The 26,638-nt window shown below is 46.4% G+C and overlaps 1 protein-coding gene across 1 annotated transcript; it reads left to right on the forward strand.

Moving 5' to 3' along the window:
• The first annotated feature begins 879 nt into the window (after positions 1-879).
• Positions 880-3,058, forward strand: LOC135981235 (uncharacterized). Its single transcript, XM_065582576.1, has 2 exons — positions 880-1,810; positions 2,406-3,058. Exons 1-2 carry the CDS (start codon positions 1,267-1,269, stop codon positions 2,906-2,908), a joined length of 1,047 nt encoding a protein of 348 aa, XP_065438648.1. The 5' UTR covers positions 880-1,266; the 3' UTR covers positions 2,909-3,058.
• The last annotated feature ends 23,580 nt before the right edge of the window (positions 3,059-26,638 follow it).

Raw genomic sequence — 26,638 nt, forward strand, 5'->3', positions numbered from 1 at the left:
AGCTAGAATTTACCTTTTAAAATTCATCCCATGCCGTAGTTTTGTCCCTTTGTACTTAATGAAACAATTCATCCCATTAGTGTTTGCATCCTTCAGATAGTTTTAGACATTGATCACAATCCTCCTTATGCGTAGTTTCACCAAAGGTATACTTAACTGGCCAAATCCTCCTCTTAGGGCAACTCTCCTGTCCTCTTTGGCTATTGAACACTAGCCTGGGTTGCTTTTACATGGGCCTAGGGCTATATTGATCTTATGTATTCATATGCCACCCATCTCCATAGTACCAGAGCACCTCACAATCTTTCCATCCTCACACCATCCCTGTACTGTAGGGAAATGCTATTATTTCCATTTTAGAGATGGGGAATTGAGGCACAAAGAAACTAGGGCCCAGATCCACCAGGGGACTTAGGCTTACTTTCACCATTAAAAAAAAAAAAGTTACTCTGAATTTATCTAACTTCAACTTCCAGACATTGGATTGTGTTATTTAAATGAGAGGTCTTTTGTTAGATCATAGAATATCAGGGTTGGAAGGGACCCTCCGAAGGTCATCTAGTCCAACCCCCTGCTCAAAGCAAGAACAATCCCCAGACAGATTTTTGCCCCAGATCCCTAAATGGCCCCCTCAAGGATTGAACTCATAATCTTAGACTTAGCAGGCCAATGCTCAAACCACTGAGCTATCCCCGCCTCTGTCAAACTGAAGAGCCCATACTTAATCCAGTCACCCCTTAAATTTCTCTTTGTTAAGCTAAATAGATAGGTGACTTAGAATGTGATCCCCAAAAACCAGTACACTTGGCGGGGAGCTGCCTAAGCTAACCAGTGGACCATGCTGATGGGACAGTTGTGTCCTAAGCCCTACCCCTCTCTCAGGCCTGGTCTACACTACGGGTTTAGGTCGACTTTAGCGGCGTTAAACCGAATTAAGCCTGGACACGTCCACACAACGAAGCCCTTTCTTTCGACTTAAAGGGTCCTTTAAACCGGTTTCTTTACACCACCTCTGACGAGGGGATTAGCGATAAAACCGGTCTTTGCGGGTCGGAATTGGGGTAGTGTGGACGGAATTCGACGTTATTGGCCTCCGGGAGCTATCCCACAGTGCTTCATTGTGACCGCTCTGGACAGCACTCTCAACTCAGATGCACTGACCAGGTAGACAGGAAAAGACCCGCGAAGGTTTGAATTTCATTTCCTGTTTGCCCAGCGTGGAGAGCACAGGTGACCCCGCAGAGCTCATCAGCACAGGTAACCGTGATGGAGTCCTCCCAGGATCGCAAAAGAGCTCCAGCATGGACCGAACGGGAGGTACGAGATCTGCTCGCCATATGGGGAGATGAAGCAGTGATAGCTGAACTCCGTAGCAGTAAAAGAAATGGAAAAGTATTAGAAAAGATCTCCAAGGCCATGAAGGACCGAGGCCATAACAGGGACACACAGCAGTGCCGCGTGAAAATTAAGGAGCTACGGCAAGCTTACCACAAAGCCAGAGAAGCAAACGGAAGGTCCGGGGCAGAGCCGCAAACTTGCCGCTACTACGCGGAGCTGCATGCGATCCTAGGGGGTGCAGCCACCACTACCCCAACCGTGTGCTATGACTCTCTCACTGGAGAAACACACAGGGAAGACGGTTCGGGGAACGAGGAGGATGATGACGATGGAGGTACTGTAGGTAGCTCACAGCAGCAAGGAAGCGGAGAAACCGGTTTCCCCAACAGCCAGGATATGTTTGTGACCCTGGACCTGGAACCAGTAACCCCCGAACTCACCCAAGACCCTCAGGGCACACAGGAGACCTCTGGTGAGTGTAACTTTGTAACTATTTGTAAACATTACAAAAAAAAAGCAAGCGTGTTTAATGATTACTTTGCCCTGGCAATCGCGGCCAGTACATCTACTGGAAAAGTCTGTTAACGTGTATGGGGATGGAGCGGAAATCCTCCAGGGACATCTCCAGAAAGCTCTCCTGGTTGAAATGGGGTGATTTTATTAAGGGGACATTCAGAGGCGCCCGTTCCTGCTCTTCTGACCAGAAATGTTCCCCGCTGTTAACCACGCGGTGGGGGGAGGGGTGAAGTGATCATCCCAGAGAATCGTGTGTGTGTGTGGGGCGGGGGGGTTTACTTGTGTTTGTGCCGCATGTTAACCGGGAAACCGCAGCCACTCCTTTTACATTGAAACCCCATTTTAAATGGACAACCCAATTCATCCTTGATATGGGAAATGCGCTGCTGTTTGCAACCTTTCCCGCATGTTAAGAAGGTTAAAAAAGCCAAAACACTGTGGCCTACGATGGCTGCCTGCAAGCCGAAATATGCGACCTTGTAATGAAAGAGTGTACCCATTGTTCTCTAAAATGTGTCTTTTTTAACCACCTCTCCCTTCTCCTCCGCCAGCTGCAAATGTTTCTCCTTCGCAGAGGCTCGTGAACATTAGAAAGAGAAAACGTAGGACGAGGGACGAGATGTTCACGGAGCTGCAGATGTCCGCCCAGGCTGATAGAGCACAGCAGAATGCGTGGAGGCAGTCAATGACGGAGATGAGAAAAGCCCAATATGAACGAGAGGAGAGGTGGCGGGCTGAATCGCGGGAAGAACAGAGCAAGTGGCGGGCTGAAGACGATAGGTGGCGTCAGCTTGCAGACAGACGGCAAGAGGCAATGCTCCGTCTGCTGGAGCATCAAACTGATATGCTCGAGCGTATGGTTGAGTTGCAGGAAAGGCAGCAGGAGCAGAGACCGCCGCTACAGCCCCTGTGTAACCAACAGCCCTCCTCCCCAAGTTCCATAGCCTCCTCACCCAGACGCCCAAGAACACGGTGGGGGGGCCTCCGTCCACCCAGTCACTCCACCCCAGATGATCGCCCAAGCATCAGAAGGCTGGCCTTCAATAAGAGTTAAAGTTTTAAAATGCAGTGTGTCCTTTTCCATCCCTCCTCCCCCACCCATCCCAGGCTACCTTGGCAATTATCCCCCTACCTCTGTAAGGAACTAATAAAGAATGCATGAATGTTAAAAAAAAATGACTTTATTGCCTCTGCAAGCGGGAGGGGAGGGTGGGGTGGGGTGGTTGGTTTACAGGGAAGTAGAGTGAACCGGGTCGGTGGGGGGGGTTTGGAGGGTTCATCAAGGAGAAACAAACAGAAGTTTCACACAGTAGCCTGGCCAGTCACAAAACTCGTTTTCAAAGCTTCTCTGATGCGCACCGCGCCCTGCTGTGCTCCTCTAACCGCCCTGGTGTCTGGCTGCGCGTAATCAGCGGCCAGGCGAGTTGCCTCAACCTCCCACCCCGCCATAAAGGTCTCCCCCTTACTCTCACAGATATTGTGGAGCGCACAGCAAGTAGCAATAACAATGGGGATATTCTTTTCGCTGAGGTCTGAGCGAGTCAGTAAGCTGCGCCAGCGCGCTTTTAAACGTCCAAATGCACATTCCACCACCATTCGGCACTTGCTCAGCCTGTAGTTGAACAGGTCCTGACTCCTGTCCAGGCTGCCTGTGTACGGCTTCATGAGCCATGGCATTAAGGGGTAGGCTGGGTCCCCAAGGATCACGATAGGCATTTCAACATCCCCAATGGTCACTTTCTGGTCCGGGAAGAAAGTCCCTTCCTCCAGCTTTCGAAACAGAGCAGAGTTCCTGAAGACGCGAGCATCATGTACCTTTCCCGGCCATCCCACGTTGATGTTGGTGAAACGTCCCTTGTGATCCACCAGGGCTTGCAGCAGCATTGAAAAGTACCCCTTGCGGTTTATGTAGTCGGTGGCTTGGTGCTCCGGTGACAAGATAGGGATATGGGTTCCGTCTATGGCCCCGCCACAGTTTGGGAATCCCATTTCAGCAAAACCATCCACTATTGACTGCACGTTGCCCAGAGTCACTACCCTTGCTATCACCAGGTCTTTCATTGCCCTGGCAAATTGGATCACAGCAGCCCCCACTGTAGATTTGCCCACTCCAAATTGATTCCCGACTGACCGGTAGCTGTCTGGCGTTGCAAGCTTCCACAGGGCTATCGCCACTCGCTTCTCAACTGTGAGGGCTGCTCTCATCTTGGTATCCTGGCGTTTCAGGGCAGGGGACAGCAAGTCACAAAGTTCCATGAAAGTGCCCTTACGCATGCGAAAGTTTCGCAGCCACTGGGAATCGTCCCATACCTGCAGCACGATGCGGTCCCACCAGTCTGTGCTTGTTTCCCGGGCCCAGAATCGGCGTTCCACGGCATCAACCTGCCCCAGTGACACCATGATTTCCACATTGCTGGTGCCTGTGCCTTGTGAGAGGTCTATGTCCATGTCAATTTCCTCATCACTCTCGTCGCCGCGCTGCAATCGCCTCCTCGCCTGGTCCGGGTTTCGCCTTGGCATGTCCTGGCTCTGCATATACTCCAGGACAATGCGCGTGGTGTTCATAGTGCTCATAATTGCCGCGGTGATCTGAGCGGGCTCCATGATCCCAGTGCTAGCTATGGCGCCTGGTCAGAAAAAAGGCGCGAAAGTAGTATCTGATGGACCAGGAGAAGGAGGGAGGGCGGGAGGGAGGGAGGGCCGAGTGGCGACATGGCGTACAGGTACAGGAACAGGGAGAAACACAAACAACTGTCACACAGAATGGTCCCCCCAAAGATTAAAATGAAAACCCTGGGCTTAGCAGGCCATTGATTTCACGGAGGAAGGGGAAGCATATGAATACAGAACAAATCTATTTTTTACATCTTAAGGTGGCAGCCGACGGTGCAGCATGAGTGACAGCCATACCAGTACGACGATGACGGATACCAATCATAAAATACCATCATCTGCCAAAAGGCAAGGGGCTGCTGCTGTGTAGCAATGCAGCCCCACGTCTGCCAGCCCCACGTCCGCCAGCACCCAGCATCGCCCTCGGCCTCTTCTGGGTGCTTAGCAGACAATACTGGGCAATTGGCAGAAAATAGTATATTACGACTGGTAGCCATCATCATCGAAACAGTAGCATGTCTGCCCAGGTGGCCATGATTGACAGCCACACCAATACGATGACGACGGATACCAGTCATAATATACCATCGCCTGGCAAGGGGCTGGTGCAATGCAGCCCTACGGCTGCCAGCCCCATGGCTATCACTCATGCTACACCGTCTACCGCCAAAAGGCAGTTAGCAGCTGCTGCTGTGTAGCAATGCAGTCCCACGTCTGCCAGCACCCAGAGGACATATGGTGACGGTGAGCTCAGCTGAGCTGAGCGGGCTCCATGCTTGCCGTGATATGTTGTCTGCACAGGTAACCCAGGTAAAAAGGCGCGAATCTATTGTCTGCGTTGCTGTGACGAGGGGGGAGGGGCCTGACGACATGTACCCAGAACCGCCCGCGACACTGTTTTGCATCATCCGGGCATTGGGATCTCAACCCAGAATTCAAAGAAAAGGCGCGAACCGCTTCTCGGCTCTCTGAGCTGTGGCGCAAACGTAGTATCTGACGGACTAGGGGAAGGAGGGAGGGGGGCCGAGTGACGACATGGCGTACAGGCACAGGGAATTAAAATCAAGAACGGTGGCTGTGCATCAGGGAGAAACACAAACAACTGTCACACAGAATGTTCCCCCCAAAGATTAAACTGAAAACCCTGGGCTTAGCAGGCCGTTGATTTGACGGAGGGAGGGGGAAGCAAATGAATACAGAGCAAATCTATTTTTTACATCTTAAGACGACGGTGCAGCGTGACTGATAGCCCTCGGCATCTTTCTGGGTGCTTGGCAGCAAATACGGGGCGGCGTATGACGATGGTCTTCAGGCCTATTGCACAATCGGCTGCTCGGGGAAGACTCTGCTAATGTGCGATGACCCGACTTGTAATAGGACGGCTAATAGTCGTAATACACCATTTACTGCCAAAAGGCAAGCCCCACGGCTGCCAGCACCCAGATCGCCGATGAAGGCTACCAGTCTACTGCACCGTCTACCGCCAAAAGGCAGTTAGCAGCTGCTGCTGTGCAGCAATGCAGTCCCACATCTGCCGACACCCAGAGGACATATGGTGACGGTGAGCTCAGCTGAGCGGGCTCCATGTTGTCTGCACAGGTAACTCAGGTAACCCAGGTAAAGAGGCGCGAATCTATTGTCTGCCGTTGCTGTGACGGGGGAGGGAGGGGCCTGACGACATGTACCCAGAACCGCCCGCGACACTGTTTTGCATCATCCGGGCATTGGGATCTCAACCCAGAATTCAAAGGGGCGGCGGAGACTGCGGGAACTGTGGGATAGCTGTGGGATAGCTACCCATAGTGCAATGCTCTGGAAGTCGACGCTAGCCTTGTACTGTGGACGCGGTCCGCCGACTAGAGCACCTAGAGCATTTTATTGTGTGGACACACACAATCGGCTGTATACAACCGATTTCAATAAAACCGGCTTCTATAAATTCGAACTAATTTCGTAGTGTAGACGTACCCTCAGAGAAAGGCTGCAGGGAGTTGCCTACTTCTGCTTGTGATCCACAAACAGGGGAGAGATAGTTGCTCCTCAGCCTAACTCTCATGCGGGGCCTGATTGGGCAGGCATGCTTAGGGGCCACCTAATTCTACACCAAGTGGCTGGAGGAGAAGGAGCTCCTTGGTAACCATTAGCCTCGTGGTTAGAGCGCTCAGCCAGGTCATGAAAGAGCTGGGATCCATATCCCCTCTGTCTGATGAACTGGGATCTACCACCTCTCAGTTGAGTGCTCAAATCATTGGACTCGGGCATTCTGGTGTGGGTCTCCCTCAATCTCTGCTGGTGAAGTTGTTCCACTTTAATTTAAATATTAATGGGGCCCGAGAGAGGGAGAATCACTCTCCAGTCCACTGGTTCGAGCACTCCCTTGAGGGGCGGCAGATCCCTATTCAAATCCCTTCTGACCAGATAGTGGGGAGACTTGAACTGCTGGATTCCCACCTGCCAGGTGAGTCCTCTCATCAGGGGGCTGAAGGTTACAAAGAGATCCTCCTGCTACTGCTGCTCCCTCCCCTCGCCTCCCTGATTGGGCCCTATGTGTGAGTGAGGCAGAGGACCTGTCTTCCCCCAGTTCATGGAAAGCTCTGGGGCTTAGGCCGGACAGAGGCTTCCAGAGACCTCGATGGAGGCCGCCACGGACATGCCCACGAGCAGAAACTTAGGCACCCAGAGAACTTTTACTGCAAAAACGTAGGTGTCAAGTGAATTTTGGGGCCTGCAGGGCTGGGCGGCAGCCAAGTCGGAGTTCTGTGGATGGCAGTGGCTCTTAAGTGACACCCCCAACGTCACGCAGGAAGTCTGGGGCAAAGCAGGCAATTGAAGAGCAGTCTTGCAAGGCCCAGGTGAACACCCTAACCGTGATAGCATCCTTTCTTTCTTCCAAGTCAGAGGCTCATTTCATTAGAAGTCTCCCAAGGAACTTCCCTGAAACTAGCTTAAATGTGGCAAGAGTTTGAGATTCGCAATCCAAGCCTGTTCATGGGTGCAATCTTTGGAGACGGATCACAGGAAATAGGCAAATTTGGGTTGTCGTCCTCATTCTTCTGCTTTGAAAATCAGGCTTCCAAGATTCCCTGGTCTTATATTTCCTATACATGCTTTCCTTGGAGGAATGGACTTCATTTGCCTGGTGCCGGGCTTTCCACACCTACTATGTTTTTGCTCAGAGAATTCAATGCTTTAGTTGTTTTTTTTTGGTGAGTGCTTTTTTATGGTGCATCAGATTTCCCCATGGGAATGGATATATATATGCTAGTTCTTGCACCAAATGTTGGAAAGGGAGGGGCAGAGACAGGTTCTTTTGAGAAGGTACTTGTTATTTTAAATGTGCACACTTATTTAAGAGGTTGTAGTGAATGGGGAGGATTCTGAATATCTATCTTTACTCTCTACTGTATCGGAACGATAATCAGAGTTTCTGTGTGTTAATTTCTTTACTTTTTAAAAAAAATATTAGGACAATACAGAGTAGGGTGACCAGATGTCCTGATGTAATAGGGACAGTCCCGATTTTTGGGTCTTTTTCTTATATAGGCTCCTATTACCCCCCACCCCGTCCCGATTTTTCACACTTCCTGTCTGGTCACCCTAAGCATCCCCTGTCTTGTGTTGCGTATATATGAAGTTGCTCAGCAGTGTTCCCAGCTACCTCTCACCTACTGAGATTTGTCAGGTCCCCTGTCTGGCTCATCATACCCCAAAGAATTTGGGAGTGAGAGGAGAGAGTTCCATAGATCCCTAGTTGTAATCAGATACTGTGTGGAGGGCCAGCAGTATAAAACCCTAAAATAGGAGCCCTTTGGGCCCAGTTTTTCAAATCCAGAGGGTAAGTGACTTCCCAGAGCCCCCTGTTTTATACTGCTCTGAAATAGACAGATGGAAATAAATTCTGGATGCTAACAAAACTGTCAGATCAGGCTACATGGGGACATCTGACTAGCAAGCCAAGAAACATTCCCGGCTGCAGAAGATTTGACACTTAGAGAGTTTTATATTACATTTATTATCTAGGATTTGATTTACAGTACATTTCTGTGTACTGTATTCCCCCCACCCACACACACACAAAACAACAAAAGCAACAACAAAACCCATAACAACCTCAACATTGGGCTGGAGTTAAGATTGAGAGTACATATCAGTAACTTCAGTGTGAAAAGAAATGGAAAGATGTTACAGTGATACACACCACTGGGGGATATATAATATATAAACACATTTCATATATATATATATATATATACATACAGAGAGAGAGAGAGAGAGAGAGAGACAGAGAGACAGAGAGAGCGCCAGATGTATACTAGATATATTTATATTCCTATAAAATACTTAGTAGGTATCTTACCACTATCTTACCAAATAATAGTAAAAGCTGAGTGGGAACTATATTTTCTGTCCTGAGAAAATTTCTGAGATTTTGAAATCTTCTCCTGTCATAAGAACGGTCGTACTGGGTCAGACCAAAGGTCCATCTAGCCCAGCATCCTGTCTTCCAGAAGTGGCCAATGCCAGGTGCCCCCAGAGAGAATGAACAGAACAGGTAATCATCAAGTGATCCATCCCCTGTCGCCCATTCCCAGCTTCTGGCAAACAGAGGCTAGGGACACCATCCCTGCCCATCCTGGCTAATTGCCATTGATGGACCGCTCCTCCATGAATTTATTTAGTTCTTTTTTGAACCTTCTTATAGCCTTGGCCTTCACAACATCCTCTGGCAAGGAATTCCACAGGTTGACTATGCCTTGTGTGAAAAAATACTTCCTTTTGTCTGTTTTAAACATTTGCCTATTAATTTTATTTGGTGGCCCCCTAGTTCTCGTGTTATGAGAAGGAGTAAACAATACTTCCTTATTTACTTTTTCCACACCAGTCATGATTTTATAGACCTCTATCATATCCCCCCTTAGTCATCTCTTTTCCAAGCTGAAAAGTCCCAGTCTTATTAATCTCTCCTCATATGGCAGCTGTTCCATACCCCTAATCATTTTTGTTGCCCTTTTCTGAATCTTTTACAAGTCCAATACATCTTTTCTGAGATGGGGCGACCACATCTGCACGCAGTAATCAAGATGTGGGCGTACCACGGATTTATATAGAGGCAATATGATATTTTCTGTCTTATTATCTATCCCTTTCCTAATGATTCCCAACATTATGTTAGCTTTTTGACTGCTGCTGCACATTGAGTGGATGTTTTCAGAGAACTATCCACAATGACTCCAAGATCTCTTTCTTGAGTGGTAACTGCTAATTTAGACCCAATCATTTTATATGTATAGTTGGGATAATGTTTTCCAATGTGCATTACTTTGCATTTATCAACACTGAATTTCATCTTCCATTTTGTTGCCCAGTCACCCAGTTATGAGAGATCCTTTTGTAGGTCTTCACAGTCTGCCTGGGACTCAACTATCTTGAGTACTTTTGTATCATCTGCAAATTTTGGCACATCACTGTTTACCCCTTTTTCCAGATCATTTATGAATATGTTAAATAGGACTTGTCCCAATACAGACCCCTGGGGGACACCACTATTTACCTCTCCCCGTTCTGAAAACTGACCATTTATTCCTACCCTTTGTTTCCTATCTTTTAACCAGTTACCAATCCCTGAGAGAACCTTCCCTCTTATCCCATGACTGCTTATTTTGCTTAAGAGCCTTTGATTAGGGAACTTGTCAAAGGCTTTCTGAAAATCTAAATATACTATATCCACTGGATTCCCCCTTTTCCACATGCTTGTTGACCCCCCTCAAAGAATTCTAGTAGATTGGTGAGGCACGATTTCCCTTTACAAAAACCATGTTGACTCTTCCTCAACAAATTATGTCCCAAATGAGACAAAAAAATTCTAAATCTCAAAAACTTTTGCAAACTGACAGGAAGAAAGAAAGAAAGAAAGTGAGTCAATCAAAAGTGGGTCAATCAAAACATTTTGCTTCAATCATTTTTTTAAAAAATTATAGTATCAGAGGGGTAGCCGTGTTAGTCTGAATCTGTAAAAAGCAACAGAGGGTCCTGTGGCACCTTTAAGACTAACAGAAGTATTGGAGCATAAGCTTTCATGGGTGAATGCCCACTTCATCAGACGCAAGATGAAGTGAGTATTCACCCACGAAAGCTTATGCTCCAATACTTCTGTTAGTCTTAAAGGTGCCACAGGACCCTCTGTTGCTTTTTAAAAAATTATAGTTATCTTAAGTTTCAAAACCGAATCTGAACATTGGCATTTTTCATTTCAAAAATGTCAAAATGAAACATTTTGACAATTTTGAAGCTCTTTATTTTGGAGAAAAAAAAAATTATTGATAAAACAATTAAAACCCAAATTTTAAATTTACAAGATATTGAACTGATCACGGTGTGATTTCTCTAGTACAATAACCCAGGCAGTGATAAATGACTGCATATTAAAGCTGACTGAATCATCGGTTGCCAGTAATAATCACTGTGAACATTGGTATATTTTTCATTTGTGAAATCATGTTTATTTGTGAATAGCTGCATGATTTGACTAGCTCTCTAGCTGACTGGGTCGTATTCATCAAATAATTGTCTGACCTTTTTCATATCATTCAACATATATTGTTGATCAATTTTCCCCACCTCCCACTATTCAGTCAGTTCTACTGTCTCAGCTAAATGTTTCATTGTCCATACCCTGAAGTCAACATCAACCTTCCAGTTCACTTCAGTGGTGCAATAAGAACCAGCATTCATCCTACAATGGTTTTGCCCTTTATCGCCGTATTTGCTATTCTTGGAAATTCCACAAATACTGTTGTAAAGGCCAGATGTTGTGGCAACGTAAATGTTGAGTCTTTTAAGGACAACACCCTTAACTCCAGTTATGAGGAAAAGGAACCAAAAAGAAGTGAAGTGAGAAGAATATTGTTGGGAAATTAGATGCTAATAGATTGGGAGCTAGGCTGTTCAGATCTGATCTAATCCCAGTCCTTTTTTTTTTATCCCTCTCATATAGAGAAGGAAAATAAAAAAAATATTGTACATTAAAAGTAACTAAGCTTTTTTTTTTTTAGAAACTCAAAGTCTCTTTGGCTGCAATTGTGGATGAAGGCTCAGGGTGGTCCTTCTGATCTCACTTCAACTGAATTCTCCATCCCTAGAAATTAAGCGCCAAAATAATGGAAGTAGTGTTTAGGCTTTGGTTTTAACCTCAAAAAAGCAAGGGGATTCAAAGATAATGCCTTCGTTTCATCCTCTGTTGTACACTAGGGAATACAGCTCATGATCCTTGGATAATCTTTCAAACCATATGAAGTAAATACCTAGGCATGACCTAAAGCCTGATCCAATGCCCACTGCAATCAATGGAAATACTCCCAATGACTTCAATGGGCATTGGATCAAGTCCCAAGTGAGGTAGGGTGGAATGATTTTCTGAATGTCTTTGTTTTTGTGGCTTCCATTCCGAATCTCAAAACCAGAGGGAGCAATATGTGGCTATATTTAAATAATCCATTGCTATATTCTGTTCCACGGACATTGATTTTATTTTTCAAAATTACGATATCACGTAAATATGTTTTGAGCGCCACAAAATGGCATAAAAGAGGAGGGTTTTGCTGAGTTTTTTTTTTCAATCTTAAGTCTGTGGTGGGTCTATGAGGTACATATTGAGCTCTAATTAATCCAAGGCAGCTCTTATGAATCCAGTTATTTTGGCCATCGGTTATCCTGCTGCTAATTCACTTGTGGAAAAGAAAGATGTATGATGGGGATTCTAAAGGCCTCCCCTCCATCGAATTCATCACACACATACACTCAGAAAATGGAATCCATCCATCCTTCAGTATCGTGAGTTTGGGTTAAAGAGCTGCATGGCTGGGAAAGTTTTATAATCACATTCTCTGGATTGAAATTATGTGGTAAAGATCAGGTTAACCTTGGTGCTGCTGGCTGCCAAAAAACACAGAAAATTCCTTAGGACGCCAACCTTTATGCTACACTGAGCTTGAGCTTTAAAACATATTTTTATACTTGCAAATATACAGGCTGAATTTCGCTAGCAGAAGAATATACACTAGGCCAAATTCACCCCCCACCCTGTCTAATTTCATTGATTTCAATGTGTTTATATGTGTAATTGAATTTAACGTATTGACCAAATGTGCAGATCCAATCTATCTCTAAAGTGTCACAGCGCAAGGGACTTGCCTTTCTCATACCAGGCGTCACCACTGGAGTCAATGAGAGAACAGAATCTGGTCCGATCCTATCAAATGACTGAGAAATAGGAAAACAATTCGATGGATAATTTCAAATGGCCGAAGTTGTTTTCACTTTGCAGTGTCCAGTGGGACCCTTTTCCCATTTGTGATGACATTTTCACTTTTTTTTTTTTTTTACCAAAACTGTAATATATATTTTTTTTTAGCCGTTTTGTTCTTGAAATCATGATGCGGCTGGGGGAAGAGAGTGGTTGCTACTGAAAACGACGCTTTCTTACAGAAAACTGGGCTTTTGGTAAACAAAACGGTTCATAGTGACTTTGAAAATCATTTTAAAAACAAGAAAATGTTGACAAAAATTGATAACAGTGTTGCAGGAAATGCCATACAAAACAGAAAATGTCCCTAAAGTTGATGGTTTTCAGTGAAAAATATCTTTCGGTGGTTAAAATTCTGACTAGTCCTATTTCCAGTTGGTGTCACTCTGGATGAATATGATACATATTCATAGAACGCTTTGTGCTGGTCCACAACAACTTGTTGAAAGTGAAGAAGTGTGGGATTGGGGTGGTCACTGGAGAGAAGGCCTTTCTCTTTTGAAGGGATTCACCCAATGGAAAACTCAGTGAACCACTGCCTTTGGCATACGTCTCAAGGCCTTCAAATATTTAACTATGCGAGAATTCCTGCAAAATATCAGTTCTGATCATACACAGAGGTTCAAACCAGAACACGAACAGGAAAGACTTGGTGTCTGCAGAAGCATTACTCCAGCAAATAATGTGGAGACCCTTAAGAGAAAAAAAAGGGGGGGACTAGATCCTTAGATGGTGTCAATTGACATAATGGATTTATACCAGCTGAGGTGCAGGCCCCGTATCTTTCCAAAGGAACGTAATTGTTTTATTAGAATTACTGTGTGGCTTGATGAAAGGAATATAGTAAATGTAATGAACTTGGATTTTAACAAAGGATTTTATTATTGTTTCATGAAATCTTGCCTGAAAGTTTAATTCATCTGGGATTAGATTGGATTGTTGTCAGATACACTGCAGACCGGCTAAGCAAGCATAAAAAAAAGATTAAACACATTGAGATTCGAGCTGGTCCAGAATTTTTCAACAAAACCTCTTCTGTAGGAAAATGTTGTTTTGGAAAAGTTGAAACTGTTCACAGGAAAGGGGAGATTTTCATGAATTTCCCGTTTTGGGCGGGGAGGGGGGAGGAATACATATTTTGCCCCATTTTGACATTTGTTCAACAAAAAAGCTCTGCTTTTCAGTTCAAAATGACTTTTTATTTTGAAATTTAAGTAAATTTATAGTAAAAAAAAATTAAAAAGTCTAAATCCGAACAAAATGTGTTGAAATTATCAAAATGAAACATTTCAAATTTGAAACATTTGAAGTTTGGCGGTTTTTGGGGGGGGGGGGGATTTTTGATTTGCAAAATTGGAGACTTGACTTTTCATTCTGATTTTGGAGGGGAAATTTTTTCAAAATCTTGAAAATTCTTGCAGGATGGGAAAAACATTTCCCACCTGACTCTAATAGCAACGGATCCATTGGGATAATACATGGCTCAACCTTAGCGCCATTCAGATTTAATATCTTCATTAATGAACATGAAGTAAACAACATATTCATGACATTTTGAGGTGACATTGAATAAAGAAAACTGCAAGCACCAACCATAATTATAATAATAATACAAAGAGACTACAGGGCTGACACAAAACCCACTGAAGTCAGTGGAAAAACTCCCACTGACTTCCATCAGACTCGTAGCGTACGTCTACACTGCAAAGCTGCAGTGAGTTTTAGAGGCAGGGTCTACAGACTTGGGTTCACTCTGCGTAAACCTGAAGCCAGTCCCCCACCCTAGGCTTGACAACCTGAGCTCCAGCCCAAGCCGGAATGTCTATATTTCTATTTTTAGCGCCGTAGGATGTGTCTGAGTCTGTAGAGCTGAGCTCTCAGACTAGCTGTGTCAATGTAGGCATACCCTGAGAGAGAGTAGACATGTGGGCCTAAAATAACAAAATAAAATTCAGTCTGGAAGAATGCAAGCTGGTACATCTTGGCATACAGATGGCAATGGCTGGAAGTTGAAGCTAGAAAAATTCCGACTGGAAACAAGAATTTTAACAGAGTAATTAACCATTGGAACAAGTTACCAAGCGTCTTGGTGGATTCTCCATCCCTGGCAAGTTTTAAATCAAGGCTGGATTCTTTTCTAAGAGATCTGCTCTAGGAATTATTCTGGGGAAGTTCTCTGGCCTGTGGTATAGAGGAGGTCAGACTAGGAGACCACAATGGTCCCTTCTGGCCTTGGAATATATGAATCTAGAGAGGAAGTAACTCAAAATCTGAGAAACTGTTACACTGAAAGATATGTAGTAGTGATGGTAGATGGGAAATTAGACATGAGTTTGCCATGGTATATTAGAATAGTAGAAGGGTCCATGAAATTTGGGACCACATGTGCAAAGGCATGGAGTTAAAAGTCCTTTTAATGCAGCTGTGGTGGTATCAGTACTTCTCTAAGGGCCCATTAATAGAAAAATTGTTGAGTTGGATCATGACCCATGTGCTTGTATATGCACCTGAAATACTGGGTTCAGTTCTGAGCATGATGTAAAGATATTGATGCTCAGAGAAGATTGAAATCTGGAAGCTCTTAAGGAAAGACCTAAAAAGCTAAAGATGCAGCATCGCCTGGTGAAGACCCAAGGAAGAAGAGGAAAGGTGATCGTCGTGTAATACGTTAACACTAAGGAGGTTGAGGGATCATTTAGTGTGATTCCTATGGGTAGGACTGGGAGTAATGGGATGAGACATGGAAAATTTAGGTTGAAGATCAGAAGAATTTAGGCTGGATACATGAAGGCTATGGGAGAGTTTCCCTGGGGAAAGCAGTGGAAGACACATCATTTAGGATCTTGAAAAGTAGACTGGACAAAAACACTAGGAGCTTGATTCACCACATCAGAATTGCTAGATTTATACTTGTGGGGTTCCATTGAAATCAATAGCATCAAACTAGTATGGCTGAGTGGTTCTTCTGGCTGGAGAAATGTACAGTTGGGAACAACCTCGCTTAGGGACTAAGTTTCACTGCATGAGCTAAGCCAACTTTTCCCCTCTAGCTTCTGTGATGCTGTGATACCTTGATACGGGCCCCACTGTCCTATGCCCTGGCATGTGTTCAGTGCTTTACCCAAGCCATAGCATTCCACCCAGTGAATTCCTGCATGGAGACCATTCACGTGTGGTTGAACTAGATCTAGAAGGACATCCAGTCTAGATTTAAAGAGTATTAACAGTACAGGACAGTATTAACTCACAGAGAACTGGAAAAGACCTATTGCTAATAGGGACCTACAGGGCTAATTCATAGAGAACTGGAAAAGACCAACTGCAATTTCTCCGCTAGTCCGTGGTCTGGATGGGGTGTGGGGGAATACAGGATTATCTCCTACAGTGTTTTCTCCATCTGCTTTCAGCTGCCTCGAGTGCTCGGTCTTCAGTCCTGCCAATGGAAACAAGTGAATTAACCCTTGTTGACTTCAAGCTATTTTAGCTACACACCAAAATAACTACTGTCGCTGGGAGCAGTCATGCCAGTGGAGGCTGTCTCTTTCTGTGTTTCACCTCCGCCTAGCAGGGTGCTCCCTGAGAGACAGGGCGGGGTGTTATCAGTATGTCAACGCAGGCAAGCCCTATCTCTGCACTGTCACTCACGGGATAGCTATTTATCTCTCCCAGTGCTGATACCGCCTCTTCGCACCCACAGCGAGAGGCGATAGTGGCGCTATCTCTGAGGCTTTACACCCAGCCCTGGCCTTAGCTAACATCCTCTCTTTGATAGGAGACAACGGGGTGGTTCCTAACAAGGCCTGGTACCAGACAGCGAGAGAGAGCAGGATGAAAGGGAGGCTTTAAGGTAGGATCAGCTGGGTGGCTCACACGGAAAGGGTGCCACTCATTAGCTCTATCACAGCTTTCACTCGTCAGCAATGACAGCCAACAGCTTCTTCCCCTGACCCAACCCCTCGACTGAGAATGTTAAAAATAAAGTGCCAGGATGTAATTGGGCATCGCTCCATTGGTGTCAGAGCCCCAACTGGTTTAAACTGGTGTGGCTCCACTGGAGCCTCTAAGGTCTCTCTCTCTCCTTTCTCCCAGAATTAGAATTAGAGTTTTTCCCCGTCGCTGTGTGTTATATATGCACACCGCCTCACTCGGGCTTACAAACATCTACGCTCGCACATGGCTAACACAGGCGCAGGCCACACTCAGCGCCACAAGCCCACGTGCACCATGGTTTGTCCCAAGCATTGGAAAGAAACAAAAGCAACATTAAAAAGGAGCATTGGCTATAGTCTAATAGTAAGAGAGCTGGCCTCTGTCTTCTCATATCTATAAGGGAAAGAATCGTTAAGTCACTCAGATCCTTCAGGTGGCTTATTTAATTGTCTCTGTGCCAAGCTCCTATGAGGGGTTTTGGGAACACTGCCCCACCTCCCATACTGTCAAGTAACATCCCGTCATGCTTGTCTGGTGCAAATACTCAAGCACATACAGAATCCCTTCTGATTAGTCAAAAAAATCCTATACATGCAAACTATAAGTGTAACCCACAAGTTATTGTCCCCCTCTCTGGCAGATCCACAGCGGCGATGAGGCTATGACAGTTGTAGGTATAAATCCTGCCTATTCCAGCTTCACAGGTCTCAAGCTCTGGTGCAGGCCAAATAGTAGCCATCACCTAAGGCAGGGTTGGCAAATATATGTGAACAGGTGGCTAGAGCCTTGGAGTGGGACTCGGGAGAGCTGGGTTCTCTTTCCACCTCTACCACTAGGCGTCTGGGTGACTTTGGGCATGCCACTTCCCCCTTTCTGTGCCTCAGTTTTCCCATCTGTAAAATGGGCGTAATGATCCCGACTTCCTCCTTTGTAAAGTGCTTTGAGATCTACTGATGAAAAAATACTAGGTGAGAGCTAGCGCTTATAATTATCCTCCTGCTATATCCCACATCCAGAAGGCCCTGCAATGCTTGGTGGATGTGCCGCAGCTCCCAACAGGTTGCTGATCATGTAACGGGAGCTGGTCTTTCCTTGTCCTTCTTCTGATTCTTTCCTCCCCTCCCCCTGACAAGGTTGTACCTGAAAAGCAGACACAGAAACTAAAACAGCCAAGAGCCAAATCCTCAGCGGTGAAATTCAGCATAACTCCAATGAAGTCAAAGGAGGTACGGTAGTGTGCATCAGCGCACAACTTTCTGCCTGTGTTGGAACTGTACGGCTGGTTTGTCTTGTCTAATATACAGGCTAGGACTGTAGCTATCACTAAAATGTTAATGCCACATTTCCTGATTTAAATCCCCACAGTCTGACCTGGGGCAATTCCTTTATCAGCTTTATCATTTTTTCAAAAGTAGCTAATGATGTGGTGTGCCTCCATTTTGGTTTTTTTTTTTGGTACCCAACTTGATGGCTATAAGGGGAATGATTTTCCGAGATGTGGGGGTTGGATCAGCACTTCCTGAAAATCAGGCCCCTTTAAAGGCATCTCAAGTTGGGCGCTCAATATCACTAGTCATTTCTGAAAATCTTGGCGTGTTTTCCTAGGCGAAAGGATGTTCTGTCTTCGGGGGGCGGCGGGGGAAGTGGAGGCAACTGAGCAAAGCCAGAACTTTATTGTTCTTAGCCAGGCTAATAATAGATACAAAAACACTAATAAAAAATGTAACGTAGTCTTCATTCAGCTGTGAAAAGGTTCGGCAGAAAGAATGGGGAGTGAGAATGGAGAAAAGAGTGAGACAGAGATGGAGAGAGGGAGAGAATAGGGGATTTTTGCAAATCTTTTCCACTAGAAGACAGCTGTGTTGGCCCGGAGTTCCAGTGCAAAGGAGCGCTCCCATAAATTAACTCAGTTTTGTTTTCTCTAACATCAGTTAGCCTCACCACAAGGTCTCGGTGCCGTGCCATTTCCAAACCACTTTGGGCCTGTCAAGCGTAAATCACGGGGTGTGGAATCACTGCAGGCAGAGAGTTATGGTCTGGGCACAAGGTGCAAATTGCTTAGAGTTAGCGCCAGATTTCCCCCCCTCCCCTTTCACCACAAGTTCTTTTTCTTTCTTTCTTTTGAAATTATTCTTGTAAGAATCAAGAATTAACAAGAGGCAATTAGGGTAGCGCTAACTTTAAATGGAGCACGGCCCACAACACAACATCCACATTGGACTCTTACCTCTCCCGTGGAATATATTCCACTTCTTCCTTTTGAAGGTCCTCCCCTTCGCTCTGTTTTATGTTCTGCTACTGTGATGGTGGTCTCCTTCCCATACAGAGATCCAGAAGTAGGAATGGATACTGAACAAAGAGAGGGCTTTGACCGCAGTGACTGCTTCCTTCAGTGCATTGTTTTGTTGTTGTTTTTAACATAAGACCCGTTGGCCAAGGTCTTCACAAGGCCAACTGGAGACCCTTTAAGAAGGCCTGATTTCCAAAGGATGGGTGCTCAGCACTTTGTGAAAATTAGACTCCTTTGAGCTGTCTGAAGTCAGACATCTCAAATAATGGAGGCACTAGACACTGTGGAAGAAGTGAGGTTTTTTACCCATGAAAGCTTAGGCCCAAATAAATCTGTTAGTCTTTAAGGTGCCACCAGACTCCTTGTTGTTTTTGTGGATACAGACTAACACGGCTACCTCCTGATACTAGACACTTTGGAAAGACTTAGCCCATGTGTGACGGTCCACGCTCCTGGGATCAGGGCAGTGTGGGCTATCAGTCACAGTCCGTAAAGCAACCCTTCAGTGCAGGGCAGCGTGGCCTAGCGGCCAGAGTCTATAGTGCCGCCCTTCGGTGCAGGGTAGCGTGGCCTAGCGGCCAGAGTCCATAAAGCAACCCTTTGGCACAGGGTAGCATGGCCTAGTGGCCAGAGTCTATAGCATTGGGGTGTGGCTGCCCTGGTAGGAGGGGCCCGGGCCCACCCGACTCCACCGGGGCCCAGACCCAGGGCCCTAACAGAGGCATAGCTGCTTGCCACTAACTCAGCGGGGGGGGGGGGGGGGGGAGTTCCTGCCAAAACACGCTGAGTTTCCCTGGGTGGGAGGTACCACTCCGACACCCTCCCTGGGTCACTTCCTACCTGAGTCTGTGCTGGGGTCTCCCATGAGACGTTGATTCCCCTGTGTTCGGCAGGTCCAGTTGTCTCCAGGGTCACCTCCAGTCACTGGGTGCAGGCAGGCCGTGGACGGCTGCGATTCCCAGCGTAGTCAGAGGCTGTGGCGGGCCCGCCGCAGGAGCTTCCCAGGCCGGTCCTTCCCCTGTGGCCTCCAGCCCAGAATGACCCAGTTTCCCTCCCTTTATACTACTAGAGCACTTGAAGCATGCCCAGTCTTGCCAGGGAGGCGGGACTTCCGCTGTTAACATCTGGGGCTTGACCTTGTCTGGGCTAGCGCGGGGTAAGCCGGCCCTGTCACACCATGTCTCTATCTTTCTTGTCTTTCCAGTGCAGTCAGAGATGCTGTCAGGCGTATAAGGGGCAATGGAAACCTGCCTTGGGCATCAAGGATGGACGTGTCTAAATTCAGAGTTCAGTAGTGCTCTCTCGCATCCAGTCCTTCACGATCCTGCTTCAAAACCGTCTTTTGGAAAGCCCAGCATTTGCGTATTGGGAAGTTCTTTCCAGGCTAGTTACTGGAGCTGGGTAAAGTGATGTTTCAGTTCACTGGCCTGTCTGAAATATCAGAAAAAAAGTCATTTTGAACCAAAAATTCAAAAAATGTTGGTGAATCAAAGAAGTCGACAACCCCTCCCCCCTTTTATTTTGGGTCAGGCAAAACATTTAATTCGACACAAAATGAACCATTTAGTTTAGTTTCTTTTTAATATAAAAACAAAGGAAATGACAAACTAGATTCACAAAGTGGAAGGCAACTTTCTCGGGTGACCTTTAACCTAGTGGTTAGGGGACACATATGGATGTGGAAGATCCAGGTTCAGTTCCCTTTCTTTCTGCTTCATATAGAGAAGGGAGTGAAACTGGGGTCTCCTACATTGTAGGAGAGAGCCCAAACCACTGGGCTAAGGGTTATAAGGGCAGCCACCCCTCCTCCAGTAACTTTGTGAATATCTATGTAGGTGAGCAAAATACTCCTGGTTCTGGCTGATTTTTTGTAGGGCTCCTACTGCAAGCAAGTCTTGAAACCAGACCATGGAGATTTAGCTTCCAATGACCAATTTCTGGACTCACATCTTGCCAGCTTTCTCCCTGAAATAAGTCTCTTGTGTTGTATGATGGGTCTCGCTTCAAGCCATCACACAGTGCAGGGTGAATCAAGGAAATACCTCAAAGGGATAAAGATGCTCTGCAATCACGTTTTGTTGCCCCTTGCAGTGGTCACACTCCGTGTGTAACTTTCCTCTTTTGCACTCGTTGTAAAAGTGGATGCAAAATTCTAAGGGCCAGATCTGCCCTCTTCCATCCTGGCTGCCTTAGCTGTCGATTTCCCTTGTGTAGGGGTATCCCTTTGTGAGATAGGGAGCATACCTGGGGCATGGCCTTGGGTGGGAGAGGACGTGACTGGACATGGCAGCTGCTCTCACTTGTGCCAGCTGCTAAACTGACTCCCGATTGGCCCCAGAATCAGGGATCTACCCTACAGATCTTATATTATAAGATTTCCTAGTCAGGGACTGCATCCTTTTAAAGTGCCATGCCCACCTACGGTGCTGTATAAATCACAAATAAATCTACACTAAACTTAGGAGCAGGAAGCATTCTTGTTCCAGGTGCTGGCGCTCAGGCACCGTGGGGATCGCCAGATTTCACGCTGGACATCCAAAGTTCACGGGTCCCATCTGAAAATCCTGGCTTTCAGCTTGAGTAATCCAAGGAGGGCATTAATCAGAACGTTGTGTAATACAATTTGCATCTCTCAGTGCTGTGGTTTCTTTAAAGATTGAACACTTCAGCTCAATTGAAAATGTCAGTCCTTGCTCAGTTTCAGATCAATCTAACTTACGTAGCCCATTGGGGTGAGTGTGTGTGGGTTTTGTTTTTGCATAATGACCACATGCTTCAATTAAACCTTTTCCCAAGGTCATCTCCAGCTATAACAGAGAAGACTGATTCTGCGGAATTCTTCTCTGTGTCGGGGGGCGAGAAATGCTGCGGTGGACCCCCTGCTACTACACAGCAGATACCAGGGAGACAAGAGTTGGACGGTGCTGGCAGAAGCCCAGCCAACAAGTTTGTTCTAGATGAAAAAGTCCCAGCCTGCAGAGCTAAGACAGCAACCCAGGTGCTGCAATGTAACTTCTTCTCCACGACTGGGTAAAGGGGGGGCAGGAGGGGAAATCGGGACAAATGCCAAGAGGCTAATACATAAATAATGAATGCCTGCAGGCAATGTGCAATGGCTTAAAGTTCTACACATAAACTGCAGTAGGTCAAGTGAGCTCCCATTAGGAGGCTGAGTGACAGAGTGAAAAGTATCAAACCCGCAGCAAGCCTTTGCAGTCAAGGTAATGTGGAATATTTTAACAGCACTGTCCCTGTGGAGAGCCTCTTTCTTTCTTTCTTTCTTTCTTTCTTTCTTTCTTTCTTTCTTTCTTTCTTTCACAAAAGAAAATCTAATAAAACCAGCCAGCCCGCTGGATTTCACACTCAGGCAACGGATCAGGTTGTGGCGGCGTTGAGCAAAGAGTAAACAGCCTTCTTTCTTTGGAGAGAGTTCGGCTGGTTTAGGAGCCCTTGGAGGTCTCCGAAGGCAGGATTTGCATCGACAGATGGAATGCTGGGTTTTCATGGCAGAGAAGGGGAAAGTCTGAGTGAGAGATGGGCCTGAACCATGACATTTGGACTCGGATTATATATAAATCCCGGGGACACATGAAAGAGAAAACAGTCCTGGTGCTTTGAAATTCCACCCAGCCTGCAGGTTGAAGTCCATTGAGTAACACTGGGTTCCTGAATTAAAAAAAAGATACTTCTTTGGGAAAGGTGCAACTTTACGCAGCTAGGATTGTGCAATTAGAGACGGCAAAACAAACCACCCTCTCTCAAAGAGAAGAAAGTTTCCTCTTGACCTGAGAACCTATCAAGGACTTGCAGACGCACCGCCGCACTCCTGTCACCACCCAAGAATAGGCCGATACAAAGAGATCCTTGCACCCAGACACATATGACCCCCTTCCCTCGGGCACACATGACTTTACCGGACCTCCGTGACTTCGGCTTCAGCTGTCAGCAGCGGGGGCGGAGCCGTGACTGTATGTCCCCAACCCACGGCTTTAGCGGAAGCTGGGGTTCTGAACCCCTACCCCTGAGGCTTCGGCTGGGCTGGAGCTGTGTGCCCCTGTCCCCCAGCTCCTGTGAATTTTTGTTTATTGCCCGCGACTTGTCCGTGACTTTTACTAAAGTGACAAAATCTTAGCCTTACTTATGATTGTCAATTGGTCTTGGCTCCCTTGCAATCCCCGCTGTAGCCCACCTCCATCCCCCGATGACTCCTGATACTGTCCAGTCCTGAGGCATCTCCCCTCCCTTCAGTCTCTGGAAACCTTAAATATCCAACCCTGGGGGTTAGTTGAATGGATTCTGATGAACTAAGACTTGGAGATATGATCTCTGGGTCATCCTGAAGTTTGGAAACAGGCCCAAATTTTCTCCAAGACCATTGTGTCATGTCCAGTGTACAAATTTGATCCTCATCTCTCCTGAGAATCAGTATCTCCCAAATCACCAAGCCCAGCTAAATCACCTTTGCACTCCCTGACTGCCTCCGCTGCAGACAAAATATCACAAACATGGCCATGCCTATGGTCTCTCCATGCCAACCATCTGCAAAAAGAGCTATACTTTTCATGAGCAACAGCTCTTATACTTGAAGCAATGGCATGATGGTCTCAGGAGACCTGGGTTCAAGTCTTGTATCAGCCACAACGTTCCAGAGTCACCTTGGGAAAAGTCACTTAAAGTCAAATTTTAAAAATTCCTACATGATTTAGGAGTTTAAGTCCCATTTTCAGAAGCATCAATATCACTTAGGCTAGGTCTATACTACCCGCCTGAATCGGCGGGTAGAAATCGACCTCTCGGGGATCGATTTATCACGTCCCGATGGGACGTGACAATCGATCCCCGAATCGGCGCTCTTACTCCACCAGGGGAGGTGGTAGTAAGAGCCGCCGGCGGGAAGCCGCAGAAGTCGATTTTGCTGCCGTCCTCACAACGGGGTAAGTCGGCTGCGATACGCCGAATTCAGCTACGCTATTCACGTAGCTGAATTTGCGTATCTTAAATCGACTCCCCCCTGTAGTGTAGATGTATCCTGAGAAACCTATTGACTTTCAATGGGACTTTAGTGACAAAGTGACTTGGGCACTTTTAAAGATGGGACTTATGTTTCTAAATCACTTAGATACTTTTCAAAATTTTACCTTTAGTCTCTCTGACTCAGTTCCCCATCAGTAAAATGGGCATAATTCTACTTCACTTTCTCACAGTACTCATCCGTCTTGCCTTTGTTGATTGTAAGCTCATCCCAGCAGGAACCATCTCTCTACAGCTGGCTGAAATTTTTAGGATGAATAGTGGAGTAGACAAAAAAGCAGTTTTGGTTAACCTCAAACTATTTGAGAATGTGTGGCCAATCACAAAACGGCTGGAGGTAATGGTGGTGCTGCTGTCTCGTCTTTCCCCCACCCAGCACCCTTCAGTTTAGTAGTTCTGACACTAATCGTCAATTCATGAGCTACAGGTTCCAATCCTTGCTCTGTAACAGACCCGGAATCTTCAATTCATTGAAAATTCCCAAACCCTTTGATCTAAAGCTATTTCCTCCCTCCCCAGATTTTTGGGCACTGCCACTGAACTGAAAAAATCTGCTATTCAGCCCGCTGTATGTCTCACTCTGTGTTTATGCAGTGCCTTGCACATTGGAGCCTCCTGGAACTATCATCGTAATAAGAACCAGGTTTTGTGAGATTTCCACTCCTGGTATGCAGACGCACAATGAGCTCATTTGAACTGACCGTGAACCCTGAACTTTTATAGGTTCCCCCCTTCCCAATTTTCTGAATACAAAATGAACCTATAATTAAAAGCAAATAGAGTACATTTTAACAGCTGAGTGCTAGCCCCCGGGAAGTAAGAAGGGTTTATTAGGGGAAGGCTGACCCACTGCCCAGCTCAGCAGTGTATAATAAACAAATCCCAACGTACGGCCGGGCTTGTGTGCTCATTTCTCAGCATAGACTTCGGTCCTCCCTATATTTTGTATACACTCGAAAAATGTTACACATTTTTTCAGCGTTTACAGTCTAACCAATGGACATACTGTCTTCCGCACACGCCAGAGCGATACTGCCAGTCTCCAAGTGGGGAGCTATGCAACTGTAACACACATCATTAGTATTGCTGGAGAGCGGGCTGGAAGGACACCTTTGCTCTCTCAGCAGTTAGCTATTTAAAATATTACCCTCTTCATCACTGTGAATAGGGTCCCGGGGGCTTCCCTGGGTTCCGGCAGGAACAGCTGATGTGTGAATAGTGGCAGTCCCAAAACAGATCTCACCGTTGACTCTCAGAAAGCCTTGCTGCAAATGGGTCATCAGATGTCACAAGCTGAGACCCAATTAAAAAACAGAGGCGCTATTGGTGTAGACCCCCGGCTTGTGGCTGTGACTCAGAGGACACAGGGGATCTGTTCAAAAGGGCAATGTCTCCGAACTTACTGCCCTGTGCTGTTTTTTCCCTTCTCTCCCCGGGCGTCAAAAGCGTGCTCCCTGGTCTGGAGTCAAATTCGGGTTGCTGCAAGAACTAACAGCCACAGCTCATTTTAGCTAAAGAAACCACAATTCCTCCTCGGAGGTTTGCTTTCACGCTAGTATTTTGTACCATATTGATTGACGCCGGACTCTGTATCTTGCCATGATTATTGGCTGGAATTTTCAAAAGGAATGAGGTCTGGATTTCAATTGGATTTAGGCACTTCAGTCTTATTTGAAATCCCAGCCATAGTTCTCAAGGCTCATTGGGTGGGATTTTCACAGGAACATAAGGGAGTCGGGTGTCTAACTTTTTTAGGCTTCTTTGACAATCCCCACCACTGTGGGACCAACTTTGTGGCCCTTTACAAACATTAACTGATTGACTTTCACAGCACCCCAGACAGGCAGAGTATTATTCATTCCCACTTTATGGGGAAGCAAAGCGGAGAAGTTGGTTGACTCACCCAAGGGCACAGAGAGATTGCGTATCTATCTTTGCTATGTCCAATGCGTCTGCAGCTCAGGTAGGAATACCTGCACTCCCTTTAATCTAGCTAATAACACTCGAAACAGCAGTGGAAACAAGACAGGATGGACTGTCCAGGCCTGGCTGGAACCCAGGGTATGTGCTAAAAGCCACATGGCCCTTTGCTAAGGCTGTAGCAGGCTCATTAATCTCTAAGGGTACGTCTTCACTTACCGGAGGGTCCGGTGGCAGGCAATCGATGTTCTGGGATCGATCCCGGAAGTGCTCGCCGTCGACGCCGGTACTCCAGCTCAGCGAGAGGAGTACGCGGCATTGACGGGGGAGCCTCCCTGCCGCGTCTGGACCCGCGGTAAGTTCGGACTAAGGTACTTCGAATTCAGCTACGTTATTAACGTAGCTGAATTTGCGTACCTTAGTTCGAAGTGGGGGCTTAGTGGGGACCAGGCCATAGTGGTCTCGGTGCCACTAGAGGGGACAGAACACCACACCCAGAAGGTGTGTGGATTACACGAACTTTCCTTGTCTGTGTTGCTGCATCTTCATGGCTATTTTTAGCTGCACTAGGGAAAAGCTAGCTCGGGCGTGCCTGCCCAAGCTGAATTCACACCTCCGATTTCAGTGTAGACAGACCCTTAGGCCTGCGGTTAGAACTCAGGAGTTCTGTTTCTCCATCTGGAGACAATTAGATGGCG

The sequence above is a fragment of the Chrysemys picta genome, chromosome 2 (assembly GCF_011386835.1).
Source record: "Chrysemys picta bellii isolate R12L10 chromosome 2, ASM1138683v2, whole genome shotgun sequence".
Lineage (NCBI taxonomy): Eukaryota > Metazoa > Chordata > Testudines > Emydidae > Chrysemys > Chrysemys picta.

Coding starts and splice junctions, on each gene's coding strand:
- LOC135981235 (XM_065582576.1), top strand. CDS start 1,267: ATGGAGTCCTCCCAGGATCGCAAAAGAGCTCCAGCATGGACCGAACGG. Junction 1,811..2,405: donor GGGCACACAGGAGACCTCTG/GTGAGTGTAACT, acceptor CTCCTCCGCCAG/CTGCAAATGTTTCTCCTTCG.